General features: G+C 38.7%; 2 protein-coding genes across 4 annotated transcripts in view; one reads left to right on the top strand and one right to left on the bottom strand.

Annotated features, from left to right (window-relative positions):
• LOC125271075 (NACHT, LRR and PYD domains-containing protein 12-like) overlaps positions 1-7169 on the top strand; it is a 39682-nt gene extending 32513 nt beyond the window's left edge. For 2 of the 3 annotated variants that reach the window (XM_048195005.1, XM_048195004.1), the window contains exons 7-10: positions 2144-2187; positions 2273-2840; positions 3260-3328; positions 5902-7169. In XM_048195005.1, the coding sequence (XP_048050962.1) occupies positions 2144-2187; positions 2273-2840; positions 3260-3328; positions 5902-6241 (1021 nt within the window). In that variant the 3' untranslated portion in view covers positions 6242-7169. The remainder of the gene's footprint in view (positions 1-2143; positions 2188-2272; positions 2841-3259; positions 3329-5901) is intronic. The other variant, XM_048195006.1, reaches the window with a different exon arrangement.
• An 8596-nt stretch (positions 7170-15765) lies between these two features.
• LOC125271531 lies at positions 15766-16521 on the bottom strand. Its single transcript, XM_048195568.1, has one exon. It carries the CDS (start codon positions 16513-16515, stop codon positions 15766-15768), a length of 750 nt encoding a protein of 249 aa, XP_048051525.1. The 5' UTR covers positions 16516-16521.
• Between the last annotated feature and the right edge of the window lie 9111 nt (positions 16522-25632).

Genomic DNA, 25632 nt, shown 5'->3' with positions numbered 1-25632 from the left:
TGGTACAAAGCATTCTCAGATTTATTCAGGAAGAAGGGTCATATTTATAGACATAGGTTAAACAACAATCTCCAGAATGGCTTGAACATCCAATCATACGACTTAAGAATCAAACCTTACCATGTATGGCATTTCAAGAAATATAATAACAAATAAGAAATGTATGTGCATAAATGCGTGTGTGTCTTCAACTTCTGGTTGCGTTTGAGAGTGTCAGTGTGTCCAAGGACTACTACGTCTTGTTTTGTCTAGGTAGGTACATGATGTGCACAATGGAAAAATCCCAAGACACAGAGAAAGTCAAAAGTGAAGCCCAAGAAATAAGAAATTATTTAACACCATTATTAGCCTACACAGTCTAAGTATACTTAACTAATGCCAGTGTGTTAGTCTGAGCTCTAAAATATCAGTTGGTGTGCCCCACTGCTCCACCTAAACTGTACTTTAGTCCGTTACTAACCTGAGCGTAGATTTGTGGGGTTATGGACTTAACGTAATCTACTAGAGCCAATAATTTCAGAGTAAGTCAGAATAAAGTCAAATGTAACAATTTATTAGTCAGGTAAATTTATAATGCCAATTACATAATCATCTCAAAGATGATCAATACAAAACATCAAATGCTCAGAAACAGAGTAAAAGATGAATACCTGACATTAGAAAAATACACATTGCTGAGTGTCTGAAGGACTGCACAGGATCGAGCCTTGAACCTCCTGCAACATCTCTTTAAATACCCAGACTAAGACAGAAACTTCTTTCAAATGGAAACATGAGTTCACAATGGGAATTTGCATTAATCAGGGTCCCAGATTGAGTAGTTTACACCTTTTAGGGACAGAAGTGCATTTGCATGAAAGACCTGGTGAAGGTGGTCACACCCAGTACAGGGGGCAAAATATCTCTAAAATCTTTAAACCTTTATTACCTTCTTGTTTACTTCTGTGGGAATGAGACCTTTGTACCAGTCACACTGAGACATTTCAAATGATACCAAACATGCATAATGTTGTATGATAACTGTTCACATTGAACCATATAGATTTAGGGTGAATTTCAGGTCATCTCTGCATGTAGAGAGAAGAGATGGGGGAAGAGGGGGTGAAGGAAGGGAAATGTAGATTGAGGCGATGCCGAGGTGTGATTGACTCGGTGTGATTGCGTCTCGGATGGGGATGTTAATTTTGCAAGAGAGAGTTCAAATGTTAATTTCCTTTGTTTTCTCAAAGAGTAGGCCTTTCTCAGTCCAGACAGTCTTACACATGTAAAGAGTTTTCTCTCTTTCTTCTTTCAAATGTAGCTGTATAAATTATTACTATACAAAGCAAAAGACATGCAATGATATTCAAGTTACAGATGCCAGAAATAATGCTTGTCTCTTCTATGTTTGTTTCAAAGACCTAATTATGATAATAATTTAAATATCTATCTAAATAATAACACACTACTGTATTGTTGTAAGTATGTACAGTATCTCACAGAAATGAGTACACCCCTCACATTTTTGTAAATATTGAATTATATCTTTTCATGTGACAACACTAAAGAAATGACACTTTGCTACATTGTAAAGTAGTGAGTGTACACCTTTTATAACAGTGAAAAAAAAAAAATTCAATGGATACTTTTTTTTACTGTTACTCAAGTAACTATTAAGATTATTACTTTCAGTTTTACTTTGAGTAAATATTTCTATAAGTACTTTTACTTGAGTACAGTTTTTGGATTTTGGATACTCTACCCACCTCTGCATATAGCTTGATGCTCACTAAGAAGCTGCACTCTAGAACTGAATTATAGAAGCACTTTCAGTACAGACAAAAGAAAAACTATGAAGTTGTAGAGCTGTTTGTAAAAAAGGTGGAAGGGTCTGTTCACTCAAAAATTATTATTATTATTATTATTATTATTAATATTATTGTTGTTGTTGTTGTTATAATTATTATTGTCGTTCCAACATCTGAATGATTTGTTTCTTTAGTTAAAATAAATGAAATTTAGAAAAATGTATTTTCTTTTTTTTCATGTAATGAAAATGCGGTCAAAATAGCTTGTATAGGTTTGGAACGACATCAGGGTGAATTAATTTCCTTTTTGTCTTATCTTTAGAATATTTATATGCCATCATGTTTGTGTTTTATAGTATGGATCATGGAGAAGAAATCAGAAGTAAAGTGCCTCAAAAATGTAGGTCTACACACAATCATTTACTGATTTTTTTATTTACTTTAATTTAATTTTTTCCTCACCTCATCTCTCTTCTTGTGTTCAGATGCCTGTGATCTCACACTGGATCCAAACACAGCAAACACTCAACTCATCCTGTCTGAGGAGAACAGGAAGGTGATGCGTGTGGAAGAGAATCAGCCGTATCCTGATCATCCAGAGAGATTTGTTGATATTGCTCAGGTTCTGTGTGGAGAGAGTCTGACTGGACGCTGTTACTGGGAGGCTGAATGGAGCGGAAATGCTGTTATAGCAGTAGCCTATAGAGGAATCAACTGGAAAGGAGAGAGTGGTAACAGTGCGTTTGGATTCGATGACAAATCCTGGTGTCTGGAGTGCTCTGATGACGGATTCACTGTCCATCCCAAAACTAAGAAAATGATTCAGAAAACAGTCACACCAGCCTCTCCCAGACACTCTAATAGAGTAGGAGTGTATTTGAACTGGTCATCTGGCATTCTGTCCTTCTACAGCGTCTCTGACACACACACACTTACACACTTACACACATTCAACACCACATTCACTGAACCCCTCTATGCTGGATTTGGGGTTCATTATAACTCCTCATTGTCTCTGTGTAACATTAAACAGTCTTCTGTGAGAAACAACAGGTGAGTGTGACAAATAGTTCAATGTTCTGTTCTTCACAAAAAAACCCATCAAAAATATTATATATATATATATATATATATATATATATATATATATATATAATATACTGTCACCAGTGATGGGAATAACAGGTGTTACTAACACAAACGCCTTTACTTTTTTCAATAACGAGTAATCAAATGAATGACTTTTTCTCCCGTTACAACGCCATTACAGTTACTGACAAAAAAATGCCGCGTTACTATAACTGAGCTCACTGAACCGGTTTTCATCCAATTATAGGCTCTCTCTTAGCCATAGGACCTGCAAAGTTTTTTTCTGTGGTGTGTGTTGGGGTTAGTCATACACAAATATAATTTTAAACTGAAAATAATGTACGATGCTCTGTGTGTGTGTGTGTGTGTGTGTGTGTGTTCAGAGCATGCAAGCGGAGCGCGAGCTCAAGCCAGAATACCCTTTGTGACATGCTGGATCGAAAATATGTGAAGTGAGTTTTTCTTCTAGTCGACTAGTAGTTGTTCATTTAAGCCATTAGTTGACTAATCACATTTATATTCATTTGATTTCTGGAGAGAATAAACCATAATATTGAGCATTTATGTAATATAGGCTATGCACTCAAGAACAAAGCTTGCCATAAAGAACCGGCAAAAGTAATAATTATAAATGTGACAAAAACAGCAAGGAAACATTTTAATTGTTTATTAATAAACTAATGTTTTCTGAATCAGTGTCGGCTGTGAAGATGAAGTTGACATTACTGACTATCGTCTCCTCATAGTGGACGCGATTAGAGAGAGAATGCACATTTCATTCGGATTACATAATCAGAGAGTAGCCTATTTCTTTTCATTTTGGAATTATTTAGTTTAAAAGTAGACATTTCAAGCTTTCTATAGATATTTTTCTCATGTCTGAGACAAGTAGCCTATACGCTGAGGCCCCGTCCACACGGAGACACGTTTTTGTGAATACGCACAAATTTTGTATCGGTGTTTCGTCCACACGGATCCGGCGTTTTCAGAAGGTGAAACCACTATTTTTTGAAACCGGGTCCCAGAGTGGATAAATCTGAAAACGAAAATTTGCTGAGCCAAAATAAAGCGTTATTTCTAAGCTTTACTATAGTTTGTATACAGTGCGCAAGGTTTATGCTCATGCTCAAGTCTTATTCGCTGCTTTAAGTGCATCTCTGTGGCAGAATTACAGCGCCACATAATGGTCTGGCATGTACACTACATCATTTTGAGTCGTTTCAGTGGTTTCCTGTGGATGCAGATATTTCTTGAGACGAGGAAAAAAAAATTATTGGCACTCCAGTTCACGCGTCAGTGATCGCGCCGGCGCCTCCATGTCATGATTGTATTGTCTGCTATATTTGCTTCTTATGTATTAAATCCAGGCAATTGGTTAAAGGTACAGGTTGTAGGACCTGCCACTAGAGGGCGCACTACCAAAACAATAACAATTGCGTGGTTTGATGACGTCATGCTATATTGCAATACAATACAGCAAATATAGTTTGACAGTAAATTATCAAATTAATTGATTACTGTTTAGTCAGATGATATGAAAATGATTACCACTTGTTCAACAAATATATACACTCGCGTACATTCAAGCACAATAATTGGGCATACATAGCAAACGCGAGTTCAACGATTTGCGCAAGTAGATTACATACAAAGTCAATGCAAAGACGCGATCAGACTATGGATCAGACGCGTCCTCGCGCGGGTCTAGAGACGCGATGCCCCGTGTTTGGCGTGTATGCCCCATAATACTAATCGTGTTGATCATTATAATGGCATACGATTTCTGTAAAGATACGAATCAAAACAACTCACCTGTCGAGTAAAACACAAGCGAGATCGGCATCTCTTTCTAGGTGAAGTTTGTCCCGAAGCTCTCTCCATGTAGAAAATGCAACACCGATATTGATCCTCGCTCTTTCTCTCCTCTTGTCCCAAACTCTTCTTGGGTCGTTTGGTTGGCCTGTACGCTTACGTTTACGGGAGCTGTCCTCGTCGACAGAACCAGCGGCAGATGGTAAACAGTAATTATGTTCCATAAATAAGTAACACAATCCACCATAAAACCTGCAAGAAGTAAATAAGGAACTGCTTGAAGCAAGCTAGTGGTTTGCTGGACGCTAGACACTACTTCCGCATTTGTCCACGACACTGTTGTCATGTGGTTTCTACGTCAGTAAAGGCGGTAACAAAGGGTAACTGACGTCATTGACAGGCGACTGCACTGCACCGTGTCACTGTTTAGAATGGGAATTTTCTCATGATTTACAAGTAGTTGAAAACATTAGAGATATTTGGATATTTTACTGCGAATATCTTACAAATTGTACCTTTAATGAAACATTGATTAAAATTAAGATACAATTTTTACAAAATGAAATTCACTTTAAATTAAAGCTTTCTACAAAACAAAACTTAATCAAGTGGTCAAAATCATGTCTAAACCCACTCCATGTCTCCAGATATATTGCGCATCTTATGATGCTGTTCACTTTTTCATAATCAAATAGATGAATTTAAAACATAACATGGGACTATTTAAACATAAATATGAAACTACGTTTTCTTTAATGGCTACCAACACGTAGGCCTATAGTACAGTACAGAGAAATTTCATAAGCAAGAGCGGATCATGAGTCACGAGTCGGATCAAGAATAATTTATTTTTAGACTTTTAATATTAGGGGCATCCAAGTTATTTGACATGTTTTATTTATTTTTATGTTACTTTCCCTGGTAATTAGTTACTTTTATAATGATGTAACTCAGTTACTATTTGTGAGAAGTAACTAGTAACTATAACTAATTACTTTTTTAAAGTAACGTGCCCAACACTGGCTGTCACACATGCTAATGGTGAATGTATTTAAAAAAAAATTGCAGGCCATAGATTTTTCCTCCCTGTCATGAAACTGCTAGAATTATATTTTTATATAAAAAGGTTTCATCATATACTTGCTATCTTCAATCTTAACTTTGCATAAAACAATCATCTCACTCTTTTATTCTCCGTCTCTCTGTGCTACAGGATCTCTAACCTCAAGAGCGTCTCCACTGCAACTGAGAAAGACAAGCTGCGTCTGAATACTGTGGAAGAAAAAGCAAAATTTTTTGATGACAATTGGTCAAAGCTCATTCAAAGAGTTACAAATGTTAAGACCATTGCAGATGAACTGTATCAGCAGAAAATAATTCATCCAGAACAATATTCAGAAATCACACGTGAGAATTTAACCAGTCAGGAGAGCATGAGAGAGATGTGTGAGATTATAGATAAGCACAGTGATGCTGTGAAAGCTAAATTCATCTCAATTCTTCAGGAAGTGGAGCGTTGCCTTTTAGAGCACTGGTTTGATTCTTCATCGTGAGCTCAAGGTGCATGAATTTAAAACTGCTGAAGATAAACTGAGGACTTTAGTGATGATACAGGAAAAATATTGCTTTAGCCAAAGTTAACAAAATATACATAGCAGCTATATTTTCCAATGTATTAATTCATATTAACTTTACAAAGAAATCTCATAAATGTGTGTTTTTGTTTACATGGCACAGCCGGCCACATTACACTTTTCCTTCCATTGAATTATATTCAATATACATGCAAATGTAGTGGATTATAAAAAAAAGAGAGAGAGAGAATTTCACTGTATTTCAAGGTTCAAGGCCGGTTCTCAATACTGTACGTGTTCTTGAGTTCTTTGTGAATCGTCATCAGTCGCTGCCCAAGTACTGTGTCCATCAGTGGTGTTATGTGCAGACCTGAGACAGCTGCGTCTCAATGCATCTCACACCAACCAGAAAACTTGCGATGGCGGAAGAGAAAACATATCCAAATTCACTTATTTTATGGAGATTGTAAGGTTCAGGCGATCACTGGGCACTCAATGCTCACGTACCTCGTCGAGAACAGCCTTATCTTAATAAGTCCTTCTGACATTAGTTTCTGGTTCTGATGTGTCTGTGGTGTAGTTAAACATGAGATATCATTTGTTTGGGGTATATATAACAGGCAATCTTTTGTCTTATCTATATTTTTTTAATATTTATATTATCTTTAAAATTGCACTGGAGTGCAGCTCCCTTTGTACTTTTGACCAAATTGTTGCTTGTCTTTTTTCCTGTTGTATTAGCTTCTTTTATTCAAAATATATATTACAGTGAGGATAAACAGAGTACAGATGTATTGCCAAGATGATCTATGTGAAGTTAGCAGATACACTGCCTTTACATTTCCAGAATTACCAGACTGTGTCCTCCTGGCCTCGGTCTGAACTACCAAAGACACAAGTTCAAACTTGGCATACTTTGCATTCAGAAACACTCATGTTTGGTGAACTCTGACCTGTGAATTCATATCACATGAAGAGCGTGAACAATAGAAGACATCTTAGCTGAATTAAATGAATGCAAACTTTAAAGTTTTGCAGTAAAGAGTTATTGATTGAATTGATGTTATATGTTGAATTATGTTGTTCAAAAATAGACATTGCAGAGTGTGTGAGATTCGCTCACAATAGTGTGTACTAATGGGGACAATCTGCAACCCATGACACCAGTGGTATTTTTTTGGAAAAGTTTTTATTTTTTATTTTTTTGTCCGTATGAAATCCATCAGAGTGAACATCAAACCTGTGTCTTAGAAATGTTACAGTGTTTCCAGTAGCAAACATATGATATTGTTAACTGATTATGACACATGTGAAGGTCTATGGTTTCTCTCTTAACTGTGCAAAAGAATAAATCATCTAAGAATCTCTTTGCGGATGTTGGTGTTGTGCATTAAACTCTCCATGTTTGTTCTTCAGATTTACCAACCAAATGACTTTGTAAATATTCAATAAACTCCAGTATTGAAAGCATTATGTCTGTATGCTGTTGTGTTAGAATGAAAATTCATGACTGTTTAATGAGGGGGAACCGCTAGAAATCTCATGAATAGTGTGTTATTCATGCACCCATAGTGTCAGACTACAGCTGATATCAAAGATGGCAAAATTTCTTTTTTTTTTTTTTTGTTCCAAATAAAGTCATTCACATCTGGAATGACAGAATGTTTGTGGTGATCTTTCCCTCTAACGTTGCTTTACTTGAGAATGTGAAGATGACGTGCGCCACTAGATATTCACTAAACACTGACACAAACTCGCACTGGACTCAAGTTTGAATGGATTGTTCATCACATTTATGTTTGATAAACTGACTGAACTGTGGAAAGGTACGGTGGCCCAGTAGTGCATAACACAACAAAATTTAAAAAGCAAACATAAGTTAACAACACACAGAATCAAGCCACAACACGACAGAAATGCTCCCGAAAAGCTCGGTAAAGTAAATTTCCTTGCCAATGTTCTTTAGAGACGACAGTCTTACAAAGATACATAGATGCAAAATCCTTTTGAGATCAAGATAGGTTACCTCTGGGATTTGCATAGATCTAATGGGAAAGTGTTTTTGTGGAGTGGGGGTTTTACAAGGGCATTTTTGAACTTGTAAATAAAGAACTGGTTGTTTAATAAGTACTGTAGAGTGTTTCCTACTCTTTACTTTAAAAACTGGCTATAAAGAGTCATATTTTATGTGTTTGAGGTCTGAGATGTGGGAACGGTGAAGAGAAGAGAGCAGTTTGCAGTTTAGCTCAGTATTGCCATCTAATCAGCAAATAAGGTCTTAAATAGCCTGTACAACACTTCATCTTTTATTCCAGGAGAGTTTGACCAAATGTGGATTTTGGTAAAATGATGCAACAATATGTAATTTTTTATTTTATTTTTTTCATTAAAAAGTACAGTTTTGGACATAAAAGGTAAAATGTATTAGTATGTAAAAGGTAAAAAAAAACTGTAGTAACATAATGAGCATCTAAAGCAAATATCTTTTAAAAGAATTCCGTGCGGAGCATGTCCCTGTCCCACAAATTGTTCTCACCTTTTTTTCCCCTTACCTGTTTGTATCCCTGAAGATATCAATACCATGATTAGTTTTAACAGTATGTAAGCACTGTATATTGACATGAAATATTAATTCAAAATCACCTACGTGCACAATTCATAGTTATACGGTTTCCAGGTTGAACGACATGTTTCCTGGAAACAGTGTGAAACGGGTTTGAGATTTCTCTTGTTTGGTGGGTGTGTCAGAAATGTCAGCCCAATCTGCATTATCATGTATAACCACATAAAAGTGCTTTACATATTTATATATATTTTGCTATTGTATTGTGGAGTGACACTTTCATAAACTTTTATGAAATTATGAAATATAATGGTAAATATTATAATATCATAGAACAACAATGATGATCAGCAATAATGATAAGCCTAATACTCATAATAAAAATAATGAGGTCATATAGATCATAACACAGGCTCGGAGGTAAGAAGTGGATTATCCTTCACCTGAAATGTTTGTCTTTTATCCTGAAATGCGAGGCAAATATTAGACAACAATAATTAGAAGTTTCCACAAATCCCTTCATTGGATTGGGATATTCTCTTTTATTCTGGACGGCAAGGGCAGTGACTGTAATATTGAGCATATTTTGCTATATTAAACACATATCTATACCGATTTCATCAGGCTCTGAAAATTCTTCAACAAGAACACAAATAATAGCTTCTCAGCTGCCATAGTTGCAACTCTTGCATCATCAGAACAGGGTGTTCAACGCACCACCGTTTCTGTTTAAAAAATGTTTAGCAACGTTTTGTCTGAGCTGAAAGCAGCCCTGGAGGGCAAAACAGCCTAACTGCAGCAGAAGCCTGTCTATTTTCCATCTTAAAAACAAAAATATGTGAACAAGATGCAAGTTTTGCGCACTAGTGATCCATATACAGCACCTGCAGTGATTTCAATCACTATAAACAGCGGGGTGAGTTTTTTAAAAAGCTGACATGAAAACACTAGGGTGGTTATTTGCACCAATAAAGGCTGATTCTACGCAGACCACAAGTGCTGTGATTGGTCTGCTAGAACCCCTCCCTCAGGTAAAAAACTGGTGAGGATTTCTTGTAGATTCACCTTATGTAGACCTTCATCTGTTTAAATATCACAAAATAGCTATATCAGTCACATTCTCAAACACAAGGTGTAGTTTTTTTTTCCTTTTCAGATTCAGTGGAAACTGGCTAAACAGAATGGAGATTAATTACATTCCTCAAATTTAATACAGATTCAGGAATATGAATGATTACCTGAATGATGAAGCAGTAATCAGGGAGCAGGAGATAAAGTACAGGATAGCATCAAGTCCCATGTCAGGAATAATCCTATCAACTACAACTCAATATATTATCACGGTGCGTTCCAAACAGGATATATCGCCCTCCGAAGGGCACTTTGGAGTAAAAACAATCATGGCCGCCATATTGAAGGATCGTTCCAAACCGAAGTGCCTTCAGAATGAAGGATTTCGAAGGGTACAACTGATGGACATTTCAGGCCCCCATGATCCTTTTTGTAACAGGTAGATATATATATATATATATATATATATATATATATTTTATTTTTTTTTATTTTATTTTTTTTTTTTTATTATTATTACTTTGGGGACTTTTATTTTTATTTTTTATTTTTATTTTTTATTCATTTTATTTTTGGTGTTCCTAAATGTAAAAAGATTTTAAATGTGATGAGATGCCTAAGAGGCTAAAAATGGGGAGCGAGTAGAGCTTCAATGAAAAATATTTATATAGAATTGCTTAGATCAGTTTTAGATTATGGAAGTATTGTTTATGACTCAGCAGCTAAAACTTTATTGAAGAAGCTGGATGTGATACAAGCGCAAGCTTTGAGACTTTGTTGTGGTGCTTTTAAAACGACTCCTGTATCTGCTCTTCAGGTTGAAGTGGTGAAATGCCATTACAAATCAGACGAAAGCAGTTAATGATGAACTACTGGGTAAATCCTCAAGGTCATTCAGAAGACCGCCATCCAACAGTAAAGGTACTCCTTCCTTGCTGGGAAAAGGAAAGATCTCAACAGAAGTGTTTTGCATGGAATAGTGGCAAAGAAGCAAGAGAAATGGTTTTAAGTCAGAAAAGACACATTGATACAGTACCGTTATCAATAACTCCACCTTAGATGTTTCCTGCAGTGTTCTTTTTATATGTTAGAATTAATGAAGGTATTTAAAGAATCAGGAGACATTGCAGATATTGTTGAAGATAGACTACAAACTGTGTATCAAGCATTTACTCCAGAATATACTGATGGATCTAAAGATCCTAATACAGGGAGAACAGGATTTGTTTTTAGTTGTCCATCCTTAAACATCTTTATTAATAGGAGAACATCAGATCATTGATCAGTATACATTGTAGAGAGGATGGCAATAGCAACAGCACTACAGTGGACAGAAGGCACTGGAATCAAAAAGATTATACAGATTCATGTTCAGCATTACAGTCATTGCAATCATTCACATCTCACAGTCGACAGGACAGAGTAAATGAGATATATGAAAATCTGTATAGATTTAAGAATATGAACATCATGATAATATTTATGTGGATACCAGCTCAATAAAGGGCAATGAAAGGTTGATGGATTAGCAAAGCAGGCTTTGGAAAATGAGGACATCATGAATATCTCACTTAGTAAATATGAAGCAGAAGCAGTAATTAAAGCATATACCACTAAGGAGTGGCAACAAAAATGGGATACAGCAAATACTGGACGTCAGCTTTATGAAATACAATGGGAAGTAGGAGGGGTGAGGAAGAAAAGAAGAAATACTAAAGAGGAAACTATTCTAACAAGATTAAGGGTTGGACATACCATGCTGCGAGAGAGAGAGGAGAGGAGCGCTGAGTGTTGCGTCGTGTTCGAGAAGCTCGTTCGGTAGTGTTTATCAGGGCTTTAGTCGACTAAAGGACGACAGCTTCAAGTGTTTTTGTGAACTGTATCCCGCATTTCGTCATTGGAGTTTTTGTGTCGTTTTGCTCTGTGGATTGCATTGCATTGATCTGTGACGCAGTAATGCTTTGTGAAGGCTACGAGAACTGAAAGTGCTTCTTCTAAAGTACAGTTTTTCCTTGATTGATGACGATTGAAGACATTTGTCATATTTTAATTGAGAAGCAGCCTTAGGAACTAACGATTTAACCGAGCTGGTCACACGTTATTTGATTGTTTTGCACTTCATCACGCATGAGAACTGAGAACGGCTGTACATTGCCATTTGTGCGGGACGTGGTTTTTGAGAAGGTTCAAGTTTCATACTATTTTGTGTAACCATGCCATCCAACGACATTGCAGATTTATTCATCTCAGTTTGATTCATTTGGGGGGTTTGACTCCTCTTGATACTTTTTCATTTTTTGGGACGTTTCACTGAGGATCTCAAATAATTTTTCTATGGACTGTTTTTCCACAAGTAATTTTTTTTTGATATTTTGATCTAATGAACAGTTTATTAACCCAGTGTGAACTGTGAATGAGCACCTAAAGAGACGTTTCACGTAAGTGTTTCTTTCTAATGTGAAATTTCATTGTGTGTGCCATTGTTGTTGTTTTTTTCTAACCCCATCCAAAGTGAGGTTACGAAAAGTTACAGGTGTTTTCCATTTTGAAGAACCATTGGGTTTGACTATTGTATAAGGTAAATGTCAATAACTTTTACATTTAAGGTGATTGTGGCCTAGTAAGTTTAAAAGAGAACTCAAAGACTGTATTTTATTATTATTATTATTTGCTTTGATTTAGTGCTTTTATTTAGTTATTTAAATTAAAGTAACACTTCATTACAAGGAAGGAAAATATACACAGAAAATAAATCCTGTTTAATTTTTGTACTTACCTTCAGTGTATTATTTATTTTATTTTATTTTATTTTATTTTATTTTATTTTATTTTATTTTAATTTATTTTATTTTATTTTGGTTGAAAGCTGTCAGGGAGTAGGGGCGTCTTACCCACTTTATTATATCAGGGAACTGAGGAGTATTTTAGACTGTGTCTCACATATACTTTTACTTCAGGAAGCCATCTCGTGACATTACTCTAACTGAAGCCTACCCTTGTCGGTCTGTAGAGTGCATCTCAATAAAGTAGGACACAACATATATACATTAGTATATAACAAGACTAAAAGCACTGAAAACGGGGACTAAGATCCTTTCGTTATTCAGTCTTCCAGGGCAGCTCTAACAAATTCCCCGTACAACACGGGCTAAATACCCCGTTACATTTGCACAGGGAAGTTGTTTGTCGTCAGAGAATGGGTTCAGGAGGCTTGGAGTTTGATTTTACCTATAAATGTATGTATAGTATTTTCCTATACTACTGTAATATTTATACAAGTTAGATTTGGTACATTATTATGGTTAAAATGATATTGTACTTAACGGATCCCTTTATCAGTCCATTTAAATATCTCAAATAGACACAGTATACATTATAAATAAATATTATAAAAAATGTTAACATAAATAAATAAATAAATAAACAAAATGCATGCTTTTTGGGGGTTAACCAGCGTACAAAATGTGTGACAAAGGCACTTCCTCGTGCGTTCCAAAAGAAGAGTTTTTCTGACCCCTACACCCTTCATCCCTTCGAAGCTCTCACTCCGGAGGGTAAACCCTTTGAAAGGATTAGGGCATAGGGATGAGCCCTTCCGAATGGAACGCAGTGACTGTCACGTTTATCAAAAGGGTGCTTCTCTTTTTTTTTTTTGTCCATCCTCATCTACCATCGTTCCTATTAAAGGAAAGAAGTCAAGCTGCTCTGCAAGCATTGAGTTATAGATGCAATACATGTGCTATGTGTAAAGTATGATATTCTTGCTCACCTTCATGTCACTAATAAATAAATATATCTTAATAAATATGTATAGGACACCCCTGTGTTTTCTCTCTCATGAGGAAGAATTGATTAAACTACTGAGAAGTTCACATGCAAAACCAAAATGGGCAATTAGTGGCCAGTTTCAAACTACAATGGATGTTTTTCAACCATTTTTCAACATACTTGCTAAAATTATGAAGGTCCACCCTAAACCAACCCCAGTGGATTAGAGCAAATCGGGTAAAAGCCCATCGTGGTTTGAAAACGCCCCACTGATTGATTGGGAAACACCCACTAGTGTTCTGCAGAGATACAGACCTGCAGGATCTTCTGGTCTTCAACTACAAATCACTGTTAGATCAATGTCACTGTCTCCACCAATCTCAATTTCAACCAAAATAATGGTTTGGATCAAAACATCAACATTGTATCAATGTCACCATGCTATCTGAGATAGATTATGCATCATATGCACAAATGAATAGAATAAGATCCACAAATATATGTTAAATATATACAGTACAGTCCAAAAGTTTGGAACCACTAAGATTTTTAATGTTTTTAAAAGAAGTTTCGTCTGCTCACCAAGGCTACACTTATTTAATTAAAAATACAGTAAAAAACAGTAATATTGTGAAATATTATTACAATTTAAAATAACTGTTTTCTATTTGAATATATTTCACAAAGTAATTTATTCCTGTGATGCAAAGCTGAATTTTCAGCATCATTACTCCAGTCTTCAGTGTCACATGATCCTTCAGAAATCATTCTAATATGCTGATCTGCTGCTCAAGAAACATTTAATGTGTACAATTGTACAAAACATTTGTGTACAATATTTTTTTTCAGGATTATTTGATGAATAGAAAGTTCAAAAGAACAGTGTTTATCTGAAATCTAATCTTTTGTAACATTATAAATGTCTTTACTGCCACTTTTGATTGATTTAATGCATCCTTGCTGAATAAAAGTATTCATTTCTTTAATTTCTTTTCAAAAAAATAAAAATAAAAATTCTTACTGACCCCAAACTTTTGAACGGTAGTGTATAATGCTACAGAAGCTTTGTATTTCAGATAAATGCTGTTCTTTTGAACTTTCTATTCATCAAGGAATCCTGAAAAAAAAGTACAAAACTGTTTTCAACATTGAAAATAATCATAAATGTTTATTGAGCAGCAAATCATCATATTAGAATGATTTCTGAAGGATCATGTGACACTGAAGACTGGAGTAATGATGCTGAAAATTCAGCTTTGATCACAGGAATAAATTACATTTTACTATATATTCACATAGAAAACAGATATTTTAAATTGTAATAATATTTCACAATATTACTGTTTTTTACTGTATTTTTAATTAAATAAATGTAGCCTTGGTGAGCAGACGAAACTTCTTTTATAAACATTAAAAATCTTAGTGGTTCCAAACTTTTGGACTGTACTGTATGTCACAAAAAAATATTAAATTTACAAATATATAAAATTAGATTTGCTAATAAAAAAACACATTCACAAATATGTTTTTATGTCACAAGCACAACTCTGCCTGCATTTATTTGTGAATCACCACCTGTACATCTGTGAATCTCTTCCTGCGGCAATTGTGGATCACCTCACACATTTGTGGATTCTGAAACAATTCTAGCATCACGACTGCAGACAAATCCACAAATAGGTCGATTCGACCCACCGACTACTCAAGCCAATCAGATAACGGCCACGTTACGGTGACCAATCTCAGCACACTCTCGCTACGACCAATCACATTTTGCTTTTCTATCGGGGCGGGAACTGACTCATTTTGCACCCCTGAAATGGGCAGTAATGAAGGAGAATGTACAATAATAAATCATGAAACTCATCAGTAAATTTTCGGCCATCATTCAGACGGGGTCAGCTACACAAAAGATTTTTGGAGTATATTCTTTATATTGCTTATTTTTATGCAAACACAAACACTTAATTCAGCAGAATTGAGCAGTTTCTGTGTCTTGCATGCTTTTCTTTATTGTAGAGAGCCTTATTTATTGTCATATTATCAGTATAATTGGAGAATTTCCAAAGCATTTGACTGCTGCAGTGTACAATATTTTGTTTTAAAGTATGGTGCAGATACTTTCCCAAAATCCCTTCCTCTTGTGTAAGTTCTCTGAGGAGTTGAGTGAAGGTGTGTCATCATCCATCTGGATTTTGGTGTCATTGTTCTGTGTTTCAGGAGACTCGCTGTCATCTGAATCGCTGGATGATGCGGTGACCGCAGTGAAATCTAGACTGAATGTGTTTGTAGTTTGAGGACTGTAATTGATGACAGGCATTGGGTTGAAAGGCTGTATGTATGTATAATAACCCATTTCCTTCAGAAAGTGCTCTAAACTCATCCTCCTGATGATCATGAGAAGGCCTCTGGAGATTGGGTAAGTGGCGTTTGGATCGTAGTCGTTTGATCGGTCACGGTGTTGAGTCACATAAACTCTCTGAAACCACTCCTCATCATAGAGACTGACAATAATCCGGTCTGTGTTGCTGTTGTGAAGGTCAGGAGAATTGTCTTCTGAGACATAATCAGGAAGTTCTTCAGCTCCTGGTGAATTTAGATTGCCAACCACATAGTAAGGGAAGTCTATGTCTGGAAGAAGTTTATCCCCATTTTCGTCATATCTGTTCTCAAAGAGGTGAAAACCAAAATCTCCGTTGGCTGGGTCACATTCAGAGATCATGACATTGTCATTGCTAAAAGAAACACAGTCATTGGAGAACCAGTGGAGGAGTTTGAGACCATGTCTGGGCCAGGGTTGACCGAACCTAGAGTCTCTCAGGTGGGCCAATTCATTTAATGTTTCCTTCATGGTCCTGTACCTGAAAACACCAAAAAACACTCAGCATATGTGAACTGAGCACACATTTCAATTGAATAAGTCAATCAGTGTTTGTTAATATTATTTTTACATTTTACATATTGTCCCAGTTTTATTGGAGTTTTGTAGTTAAAGACGTTATCATATAGAGTTTGCCAACATTATCTGAACTGTGTACTCAGTCTTGTAAATCTACATTTACAATTTCTTTGACATTTCAATGAATTTCTCCAGTGTTTTTTATGTATACTGAATGGATCTGTGAGTCATTGGGTGTTTTGGATTTGATTGGTTTTTTAAAATCCTGACAGGTTCACTGCATATGAACAGTTGAACTGTATCCTATAGTCTTGTATAATATGACTTTATATTATTATTGCAAAATAAACCCTGACAGGGAGATTCTGCCTCATATCAGGCCATTGACTGTACACTTATTCCTTACATATTGGGGCAATGAGTGACCTTATTTGGTGGGTATGTGTGCAATAAGCAAAATACTGTACATAGCCATGAAATACTGAGTTTGAATTATTTATTTTAGAATTATTTTAACTTATTTCAGATGGTGTTATTTATTAGGGTATGACAGTATTTGAGTAAAAGTGCTTCACTATTAAAGTATTATTTTGCTTCACTATTTAAAGTGAAGTGTCCACATAGGGGACGTTTTACTCCAAGTACAAAGTCATATGTCATCATGACTTGTGTACATCTTTCCATAATGATTGAAAATGGGTATTTTTACAATTCTCAATCATATGCACATACATTTAACTTTCCTTTTTTAAACCTTCAATGACATGTAACAGATAAGGCAGCATTTTCTAGAAGTACTGTTCACCAAAATAAATAAATAAATACATTTATTTTATAATTTTCCCACCATCATTTTTTTTTCACGTTTTTTCAGTGAATAACATCACTATAATTAAATGTCCAACCACTGCTGAAAAGGCTTCAGGTTTCAGGATATTGTTTTTAGCTTACCATCTGCCGTGTCCGAGAGTCTTACATAATCAGAACAATTTGAATGTGGTTATGACCGGTTTGACCAGTTTCTCCACAACATTCTTTAAAATACTAAAATGAGAAATTTTAAAAGTTGATTTAAAAAGCTAAGATAAGTGTTTACTTTTTACTTTAAAATACTTTAGTTTATTACTTTAGTTAATTAAATGTGGACACTTTATTACTTTCAAGTTATGTTTTTGGCTGTAAAATGTTTGATATCTGTACTTTTACACCTCCAACTTATTTGTAGATTTTTAAAATAGAAAACAACTTGCCAAACAAAGCATACACTCCAACATTACAGGATTAATTCATATATCAATATCATGATGGTTATTAATCTGGTTCTGTTTCATTAAAAGACGCTTTTTGTCTCAATATTTAACTGTAAATACTATGTTGCATTCACCCAGCTCCAGATTTACTGTCTAACCATTTTGACCAGTCAAAGAGCTGTGGTGTAATAATCCTGTTTAAAATACCAGCAATTTGATAATCTTACTCAACTTTACTACATCAGCATTTTAGCAGAGAAAAAGAGAACCTCTATTGGCTAATCATTTGAGTTGACCATTACAATGTTTCTCAACTGTTTGCTACTGCAGATTCTTGTGTTTTGTGATCAGCAGAGAGCAACTCATTCTTCGTAAATCTCACTTTCTGTCCTTCACTGATCTTTTTTTAATTATTTTGTCTTTGTGTCATAATTTGAGATTCTCTGGTTGTCACTCTAATATTCCACATATAACTCAGTGACTTAAATACTGAGCCAATAGTAGGAGATTGAATCAGAAAAAGTATTTTGTGTGTTCTGTACATGTATAAATTAATGCACAAAATCACTTTGTTACAGATCCCTTGTTCCCCTGGACTCCATATCCCATGATCCTCCTGTTCTCCACACCTGCACTCACTTCCCTCGTCAGTTCCTCATCATCACTCATCACCTGCACCTGGACTCTATTGTCAGCACTCCCCATATATTGCACTCACTCCCTTCACTTCTCGTCCGTCTTAATGTTATGTTCATGTGTATGTTGGGTACTCCTTGCCTGAATATATTAAAGTATTGTTCATTATTGTGGAAATCCGTATCTGCCTCATCCTTCCACCAGCTACACGTAACAGAAAGACGGACCAATATAGACTGGATTTCCACAAGAGAGATGGAGACTTACCCCTTGCTCCCTGGCTCTTGCTCCTCCAACACCTTCCACTCCTCTATCGGCTGGCGATCGCCTCATCAGGCTACTACAGGTGGGTCGTTCGCTGGAGAGGTATGTGGAGGAGTTCGTTGAGCTAGCTTTTTTGTCTGGCTGGCCTGAAGCGTCTTTAATCTCCCTGTTTCTGGATGGACTAGATGACGACACCATCCGTTTTGGTGAACCTGATTATCGCTTCTCCTTAAGCGAAACTATCAATTCTATTTTATGGTTAAATGACTCTCAAATTCCAAAGTTGTTGATTGGGTTCAGGATGGGTGTCTGTCTCTAGTCCATCCAGAAACACGGTTGGCCGGGCCAGTCAGACAGCCTCCATCTTCCTCCGCACACCCCTCCAGCGAACTTCCCGCCTGTCCCACACGGAACCCACACTCCTCCACTGGGTCCCGAAAGCGGAGGAGGAGGAAGCGAGCCCGCTCCAGTCTCTCCAGAGCCCGCTCCAGTCTCTCCAGAGCCCGCTCCAGTCTCTCCAGAGCCCGCTCTAGCCCTCTCCGAGCCTGCCGCTCCATCCCTGTGCGAGCCGCCAGATGATGCGGCCTGGCTAATAGACTTTTTCTCCGAGCCTGTTTCTCCAGTCTCCGCCGCCAAGCAAGCAGCGCCAGTCTCCGCCGCCGAGCAAGCAGCGCCAGTCTCCGCCGCCGAGAAAGCAGCGCCAGTCTCCGCCGCCGAGCAAGCAGCGCCAGTCTCCGCCGAGCCAGCTACTCCTACTATGAACTTTGTTAAGACTGTTTTCCCTCCCTGCCTCCCTCTCCCACCTCCTTCCACTAATGTCCACACTGCACCTCCACCTCAAGCCACCTCACCCAGGATTCCACCTCGGCCCGTTGGTCCAGATGCTCCCCTTGGCTCCAACCTCCCTCATCTCCACCGTGGCCCATCAGTCCACCAGTTCCGCCAGGCTCCATCCTCCCCCCGGTTCCGCATCAGTCGTTTGTCAGCCTTCCCTCACATCAGGACTGCACTCCTCGGTTTTCACCTCGTCCCTTCGTCCCTCACGCTCCGTTGGCTTCCTCACTCCCTCCTGCGTCCCTTTGGTCGGCTGTCGCTCTGGCTCCTCTGCGGCCTTCTGGAGCCCCGCCTGCGCCTCGGTCGGCCGAGCCTGCGGCATCGCCCTGTCCCGCTGGATCCTCACCACCACCTGGGCTCATCGGCAATTCGGCTTCAGCTCCTGACCCGCCATGGCCGCCCTCGGCTCCTGACCCGCCATGGCCGCCCACGGCTCCTGACCCGCCATGGCCGCCCACGGCTCCTGACCCGCCATGGTTTTTGAACCTGCCCTGGAGACCTCCACTCCAGTCTACTCCTCCCCCTGCACCGGCATGAGGTCTCCAGGGCACCCGCCCCCCTCCCGGTTGTTCCATCTACGGCGCGAGGACGCGCCTACCGGGAGGGGGAGGTACTGTTACAGATCCCTTGTTCCCCTGGACTCCATATCCCATGATCCTCCTGTTCTCCACACCTGCACTCACTTCCCTCGTCAGTTCCTCATCATCACTCATCACCTGCACCTGGACTCTATTGTCAGCACTCCCCATATATTGCACTCACTCCCTTCACTTCTCGTCCGTCTTAATGTTATGTTCATGTGTATGTTGGGTACTCCTTGCCTGAATATATTAAAGTATTGTTCATTATTGTGGAAATCCGTATCTGCCTCATCCTTCCACCAGCTACACGTAACAGAAAGACGGACCAATATAGACTGGATTTCCACAAGAGAGATGGAGACTTACCCCTTGCTCCCTGGCTCTTGCTCCTCCAACACCTTCCACTCCTCTATCGGCTGGCGATCGCCTCATCAGGCTACTACAGGTGGGTCGTTCGCTGGAGAGGTATGTGGAGGAGTTCGTTGAGCTAGCTTTTTTGTCTGGCTGGCCTGAAGCGTCTTTAATCTCCCTGTTTCTGGATGGACTAGATGACGACACCATCCGTTTTGGTGAACCTGATTATCGCTTCTCCTTAAGCGAAACTATCAATTCTATTTTATGGTTAAATGACTCCAAATTCGTTGTTGATTGGGTTCAGGATGGGTGTCTGTCTCTAGTCCATCCAGAAACACGGTTGGCCGGGCCAGTCAGACAGCCTCCGTCTTCCTCCGCACACCCCTCCAGCGAACTTCCCGCCTGTCCCACACGGAACCCACACTCCTCCACTGGGTCCCGAAAGCGGAGGAGGAGGAAGCGAGCCCGCTCCAGTCTCTCCAGAGCCCGCTCCAGTCTCTCCAGAGCCCGCTCCAGTCTCTCCAGAGCCCGCTCTAGCCCTCTCCGAGCCTGCCGCTCCATCCCTGTGCGAGCCGCCAGATGATGCGGCCTGGCTAATAGACTTTTTCTCCGAGCCTGTTTCTCCAGTCTCCGCCGCCGAGCAAGCAGCGCCAGTCTCCGCCGCCGAGAAAGCAGCGCCAGTCTCCGCCGCCGAGCAAGCAGCGCCAGTCTCCGCCGAGCCAGCTACTCCTACTATGAACTTTGTTAAGACTGTTTTCCCTCCCTGCCTCCCTCTCCCACCTCCTTCCACTAATGTCCACACTGCACCTCCACCTCAAGCCACCTCACCCAGGATTCCACCTCGGCCCGTTGGTCCAGATGCTCCCCCTTGGCTCCAACCTCCCTCATCTCCACCGTGGCCCATCAGTCCACCAGTTCCGCCAGGCTCCATCCTCCCCCCGGTTCCGCATCAGTCGTTTGTCGGCCTTCCCTCACATCAGGACTGCACTCCTCGGTTTTCACCTTGTCCCTTCGTCCCTCACGCTCCGTTGGCTTCCTCACTCCCTCCTGCGTCCCTTTGGTCGGCTGTCGCTCTGGCTCCTCTGCGGCCTTCTGGAGCCCCGCCTGCGCCTCGGTCGGCCGAGCCTGCGGCATCGCCCTGTCCCGCCGGATCCTCACCACCACCTGGGCTCATCGGCAATTCGGCTTCGGCTCCTGACCCGCCATGGCCGCCCTCGGCTCCTGACCCGCCATGGCCGCCCACGGCTCCTGACCCGCCATGGCCGCCCACGGCTCCTGACCCGCCATGGCCGCCCACGGCTCCTGACCCGCCATGGCCGCCCACGGCTCCTGACCCGCCATGGTTTTTGAACCTGCCCTGGAGACCTCCACTCCAGTCTACTCCTCCCCCTGCACCGGCATGAGGTCTCCAGGGCACCCGCCCCCCTCCCGGTTGTTCCATCTACGGCGCGAGGACGCGCCTACCGGGAGGGGGAGGTACTGTTACAGATCCCTTGTTCCCCTGGACTCCATATCCCATGATCCTCCTGTTCTCCACACCTGCACTCACTTCCCTCGTCAGTTCCTCATCATCACTCATCACCTGCACCTGGACTCTATTGTCAGCACTCCCCATATATTGCACTCACTCCCTTCACTCCTCGTCCGTCTTAATGTTATGTTCATGTGTATGTTAGGTACTCCTTGCCTGAATATATTAAAGTATTGTTCATTATTGTGGAAATCCGTATCTGCCTCATCCTTCCACCAGCTACACGTAACACACTTTTAAATAGAGAACTATTTCTTTCATAAGTGAAACAGAGAAAATGAGATCGTACCTCTTTGAAAACCGCATATATTAAAACTTCCTGCTGTGGAACAACAGATAAGCCGGAAGTCTCACTCACTATCTGAAAACACGTGGGCGTGTCGTTTCTATGGAGAGTGAGTTAAGGTCACACTTTGACAGCAGCAAGGGTTTCCACACTGATCCTGGATCATCCTCAGCACATTTCAGATATTTCTCTTATTGAACCCGGCTGAATTAACTCCTCTGCTAGAGTTACTCCACCATCTGTGCTGCTGAGGCTCCAGGAACAGTTCAAAAATACCTGGACTACTGGGACTTCCTAATCGACAATACATCTTACCTGTGTGAAACTTTGTCTACTGAATCATTATTTTATTTTTCCTTTTTATTCAAAATATTGAATATATAACTGAACTATATAATGAATTGTCCGAATGTCAAATATGTGGAAGTGAATGTGTTGTGTCTTTTAAACACCTTTAATGATCATGTTAGTTGATAGCCTAAATAAATAAATTTCTACCATTTTCCCCGAAATACATAAAAGTAGGATAAGTGGCCGGCGAACTGGGAGAAGAATAGAGTACACTTTATTGTTTCATATACATCTGTATCTGATATGAATAAAACACTTTTTATTTAACATTTATTCATAATTTAAACGTCAATTTATAATTGGATGTAAAGGATAGCTATGCAGCTTCTAAAGGCATTTGTGTATGAATTTGAATTTAAAATAATTTAATTTTATTTTATTTATTTTTTTAAAGTAATTCATTTTAATGTCTATGTCTGAAACCTCAAATAAACATTATGTGTTTGAAAACACTGAATAGTTGTGATATATGAATAATTCACATGGTTAAACACTTGCTACACATTATTGAATAGACATTTAGAACTGTAAAGGCTAGAATCTATTCTTCCCCCCTCTGATTCCTTGGCAACATTTTTTTTTTTTTTTTCAGAAATCCCATCCGATCTAACGAAATGCAGTAATATAAAAATAATACTGATCAAAAAGTTTGAGCTTCAGCATATTTAGTAGAGAAAAGGAGAGAACTTTTTTTACTCCATTTGAATTTGCAATGTTTCTCAACTGTTTGATACTGCAGTTTCTTGGGTTTCGTGATTAACAGAGAGCAGCTTATTCTCTGTAAATCTCACTTTCTGTTCTTCACCTGGTGGCATATTACATCTAATGAAATCTAATCTAATATAAAAAGTGAATTTTAGGATTTTTCACAAATTCAGATTATAGAAGCAAATCTTAAAGGTGCCCTAGAACTTTTTTAAAAAGATGTAATATAAGTCTAAGGTGTCCCCTGAATGTGTCTGTGAAGTTTCAGCTCAAAATACCCCATAGATTTTTTTTTATTCATTTTTTTAACTGCCTATTTTGGGGCATAATTAGAAATGAGCCGATTCAGGATGTGTGGCCCTTTAAATTCTCGTGCTCCACGCCCCAAGAGCTTGCGCTTGCCTTAAACAACATAAAAAAAGTTCACACAGCTAATATAACCCACAAAATGGATCTTTACAAAGTGTTCATCATGCAGCATGTCTAATCGCGTAAGTACAGTGTTTATTTTGATGTTTACATTGATTCTGAATGAGTTTGAGGCTATGCTCCGTGGCTAACGGCTAATGCTACACTGTTGGAGAGATTTATAAAGAATGAAGTTGTGTTTATGAATTATACAGACTGCAAGTGTTTAATAATGAAAATAGCGACGGCTCTTGTCTCCGTGAATACAGTAAGAAACAATGGTAACTTTAACCACATTTAACAGTACATTAGCAACATGCTAACGAAACATTTAGAAAGACAGTTTACAAATATCACTAAAAATATCATGTTATCATGAATCATGTTATTATTGCTCCATCGGCCATTTTTTGCTATTGTCCTTGCTTGCTTACCTAGTCTGATGATTCAGCTGTGCACAGATCCAGACGTTAATACTGGCTGCCCTTGTGTAATGCCTTTTATAATGTTGGGAACATGGGCTGGCATATGCAAATATTGGGGGCGTACACCCCAACTGTTACGTAACAGTCGGTGTTATGTTGAGATTCGCCTGTTCTTCTTTTAAACAAATGAGATTTATGTAAGAAGGAGGAAACAATGGAGTTTGAGACTCACTGTATGTCATTTCCATGTACTGAACTCTTGTTATTTAACTATGCCGAGGTAAATTCAATTTTTGAATCTAGGGCACCTTTAACCTGATTTAGGATTTTTCTTATCCTATCTTACAGAATCTCATAGTTCGGAAATCTTAAACCACTCTATCAAGTTCAGTAATCAACTCTCAGGTCTGTTACCAAGCAATCAACAACATGCAAGCAGCTGTGAAGTTAGAGATTAAAATGGAGAAACTAAATAAGTGTGCTTTTAATTAAGGGCTGCAGAAAGAGAAGTTTTGATAAGATTGGTAGAAAAGGCAAAGCCTATCACTATATTTTATGTGATGTGTATGTAATTATTTATCAGTGTTTTGTCGTCAAAGTGCAGCACATCATTTGGGTGTCCAAGTCTTTCCACCATCAAACATTGCTGATCTTTATCTTGTATCATCAATAAATGTGACGCCATTCTCAGACAGGGCTATTTTTATGTGACTTTTACAGTTAGCTTTCAAATAATCTTGAAGTTAGGAGACCAGTGGGGTTGTCCTAAATTTAAGACATTTTTTAGGATTTATTGTCGAGTTAGGATGCTCTGTAATATCCCTTTCCCTATCCGTAGTTAAGATAAGATAATACACTTAAGATAGGATTCTAAACGGATAAAATAGGATTCTAAATTTTGGATCGTTCTGTAATGTGCCCACTGGTCTTCTCATTCATCGTTTTGTCATAATTTTAGATTATCTGGTTGTCAATCTAACATTCCACAAGCAACACATTGACTTAAATACTGCAAGTAAATTCAGGTTTAAAAAAAAATCACTTTTGTTGTTTAAATAAGAAATGGTGGAAAGAGAGAAAATATGATCATACCTCTTTGAAAACCATTATATATTAAACCTTCAGTTTGTTTCTTGCTGTGAAAGAACAGATAATTAAGCTGAAAGACCCGCTCACTCTGAGAAACACTAAACAGGACGCCAGTGTTGGCATGTCATTTCTATGGAGAATTACTGTCACACTTTTACTGCTGCATGTGTTTCCACACTGGATCCTCCTCAGGACTGCACATATCAGATGTTTCTCTTATTGAATCCGGCTGAATTAACTCCTCAGCTGATTATAGATATGACCTGAGATGAGTCTGCCCAATAAAAACATTTAAAATGTGCTGGTGAGGTTCCAGAAACATTTTGAAAATCCCTGGATTACTGGGACACAATCT

This window comes from Megalobrama amblycephala, linkage group LG7, assembly GCF_018812025.1.
Source record: "Megalobrama amblycephala isolate DHTTF-2021 linkage group LG7, ASM1881202v1, whole genome shotgun sequence".
In the NCBI taxonomy this organism is placed as follows: domain Eukaryota; kingdom Metazoa; phylum Chordata; class Actinopteri; order Cypriniformes; family Xenocyprididae; genus Megalobrama; species Megalobrama amblycephala.
The sequence above is the reverse complement of the archived record's forward strand: the minus strand, read 5'-3'. Positions and strand labels throughout refer to the sequence as shown.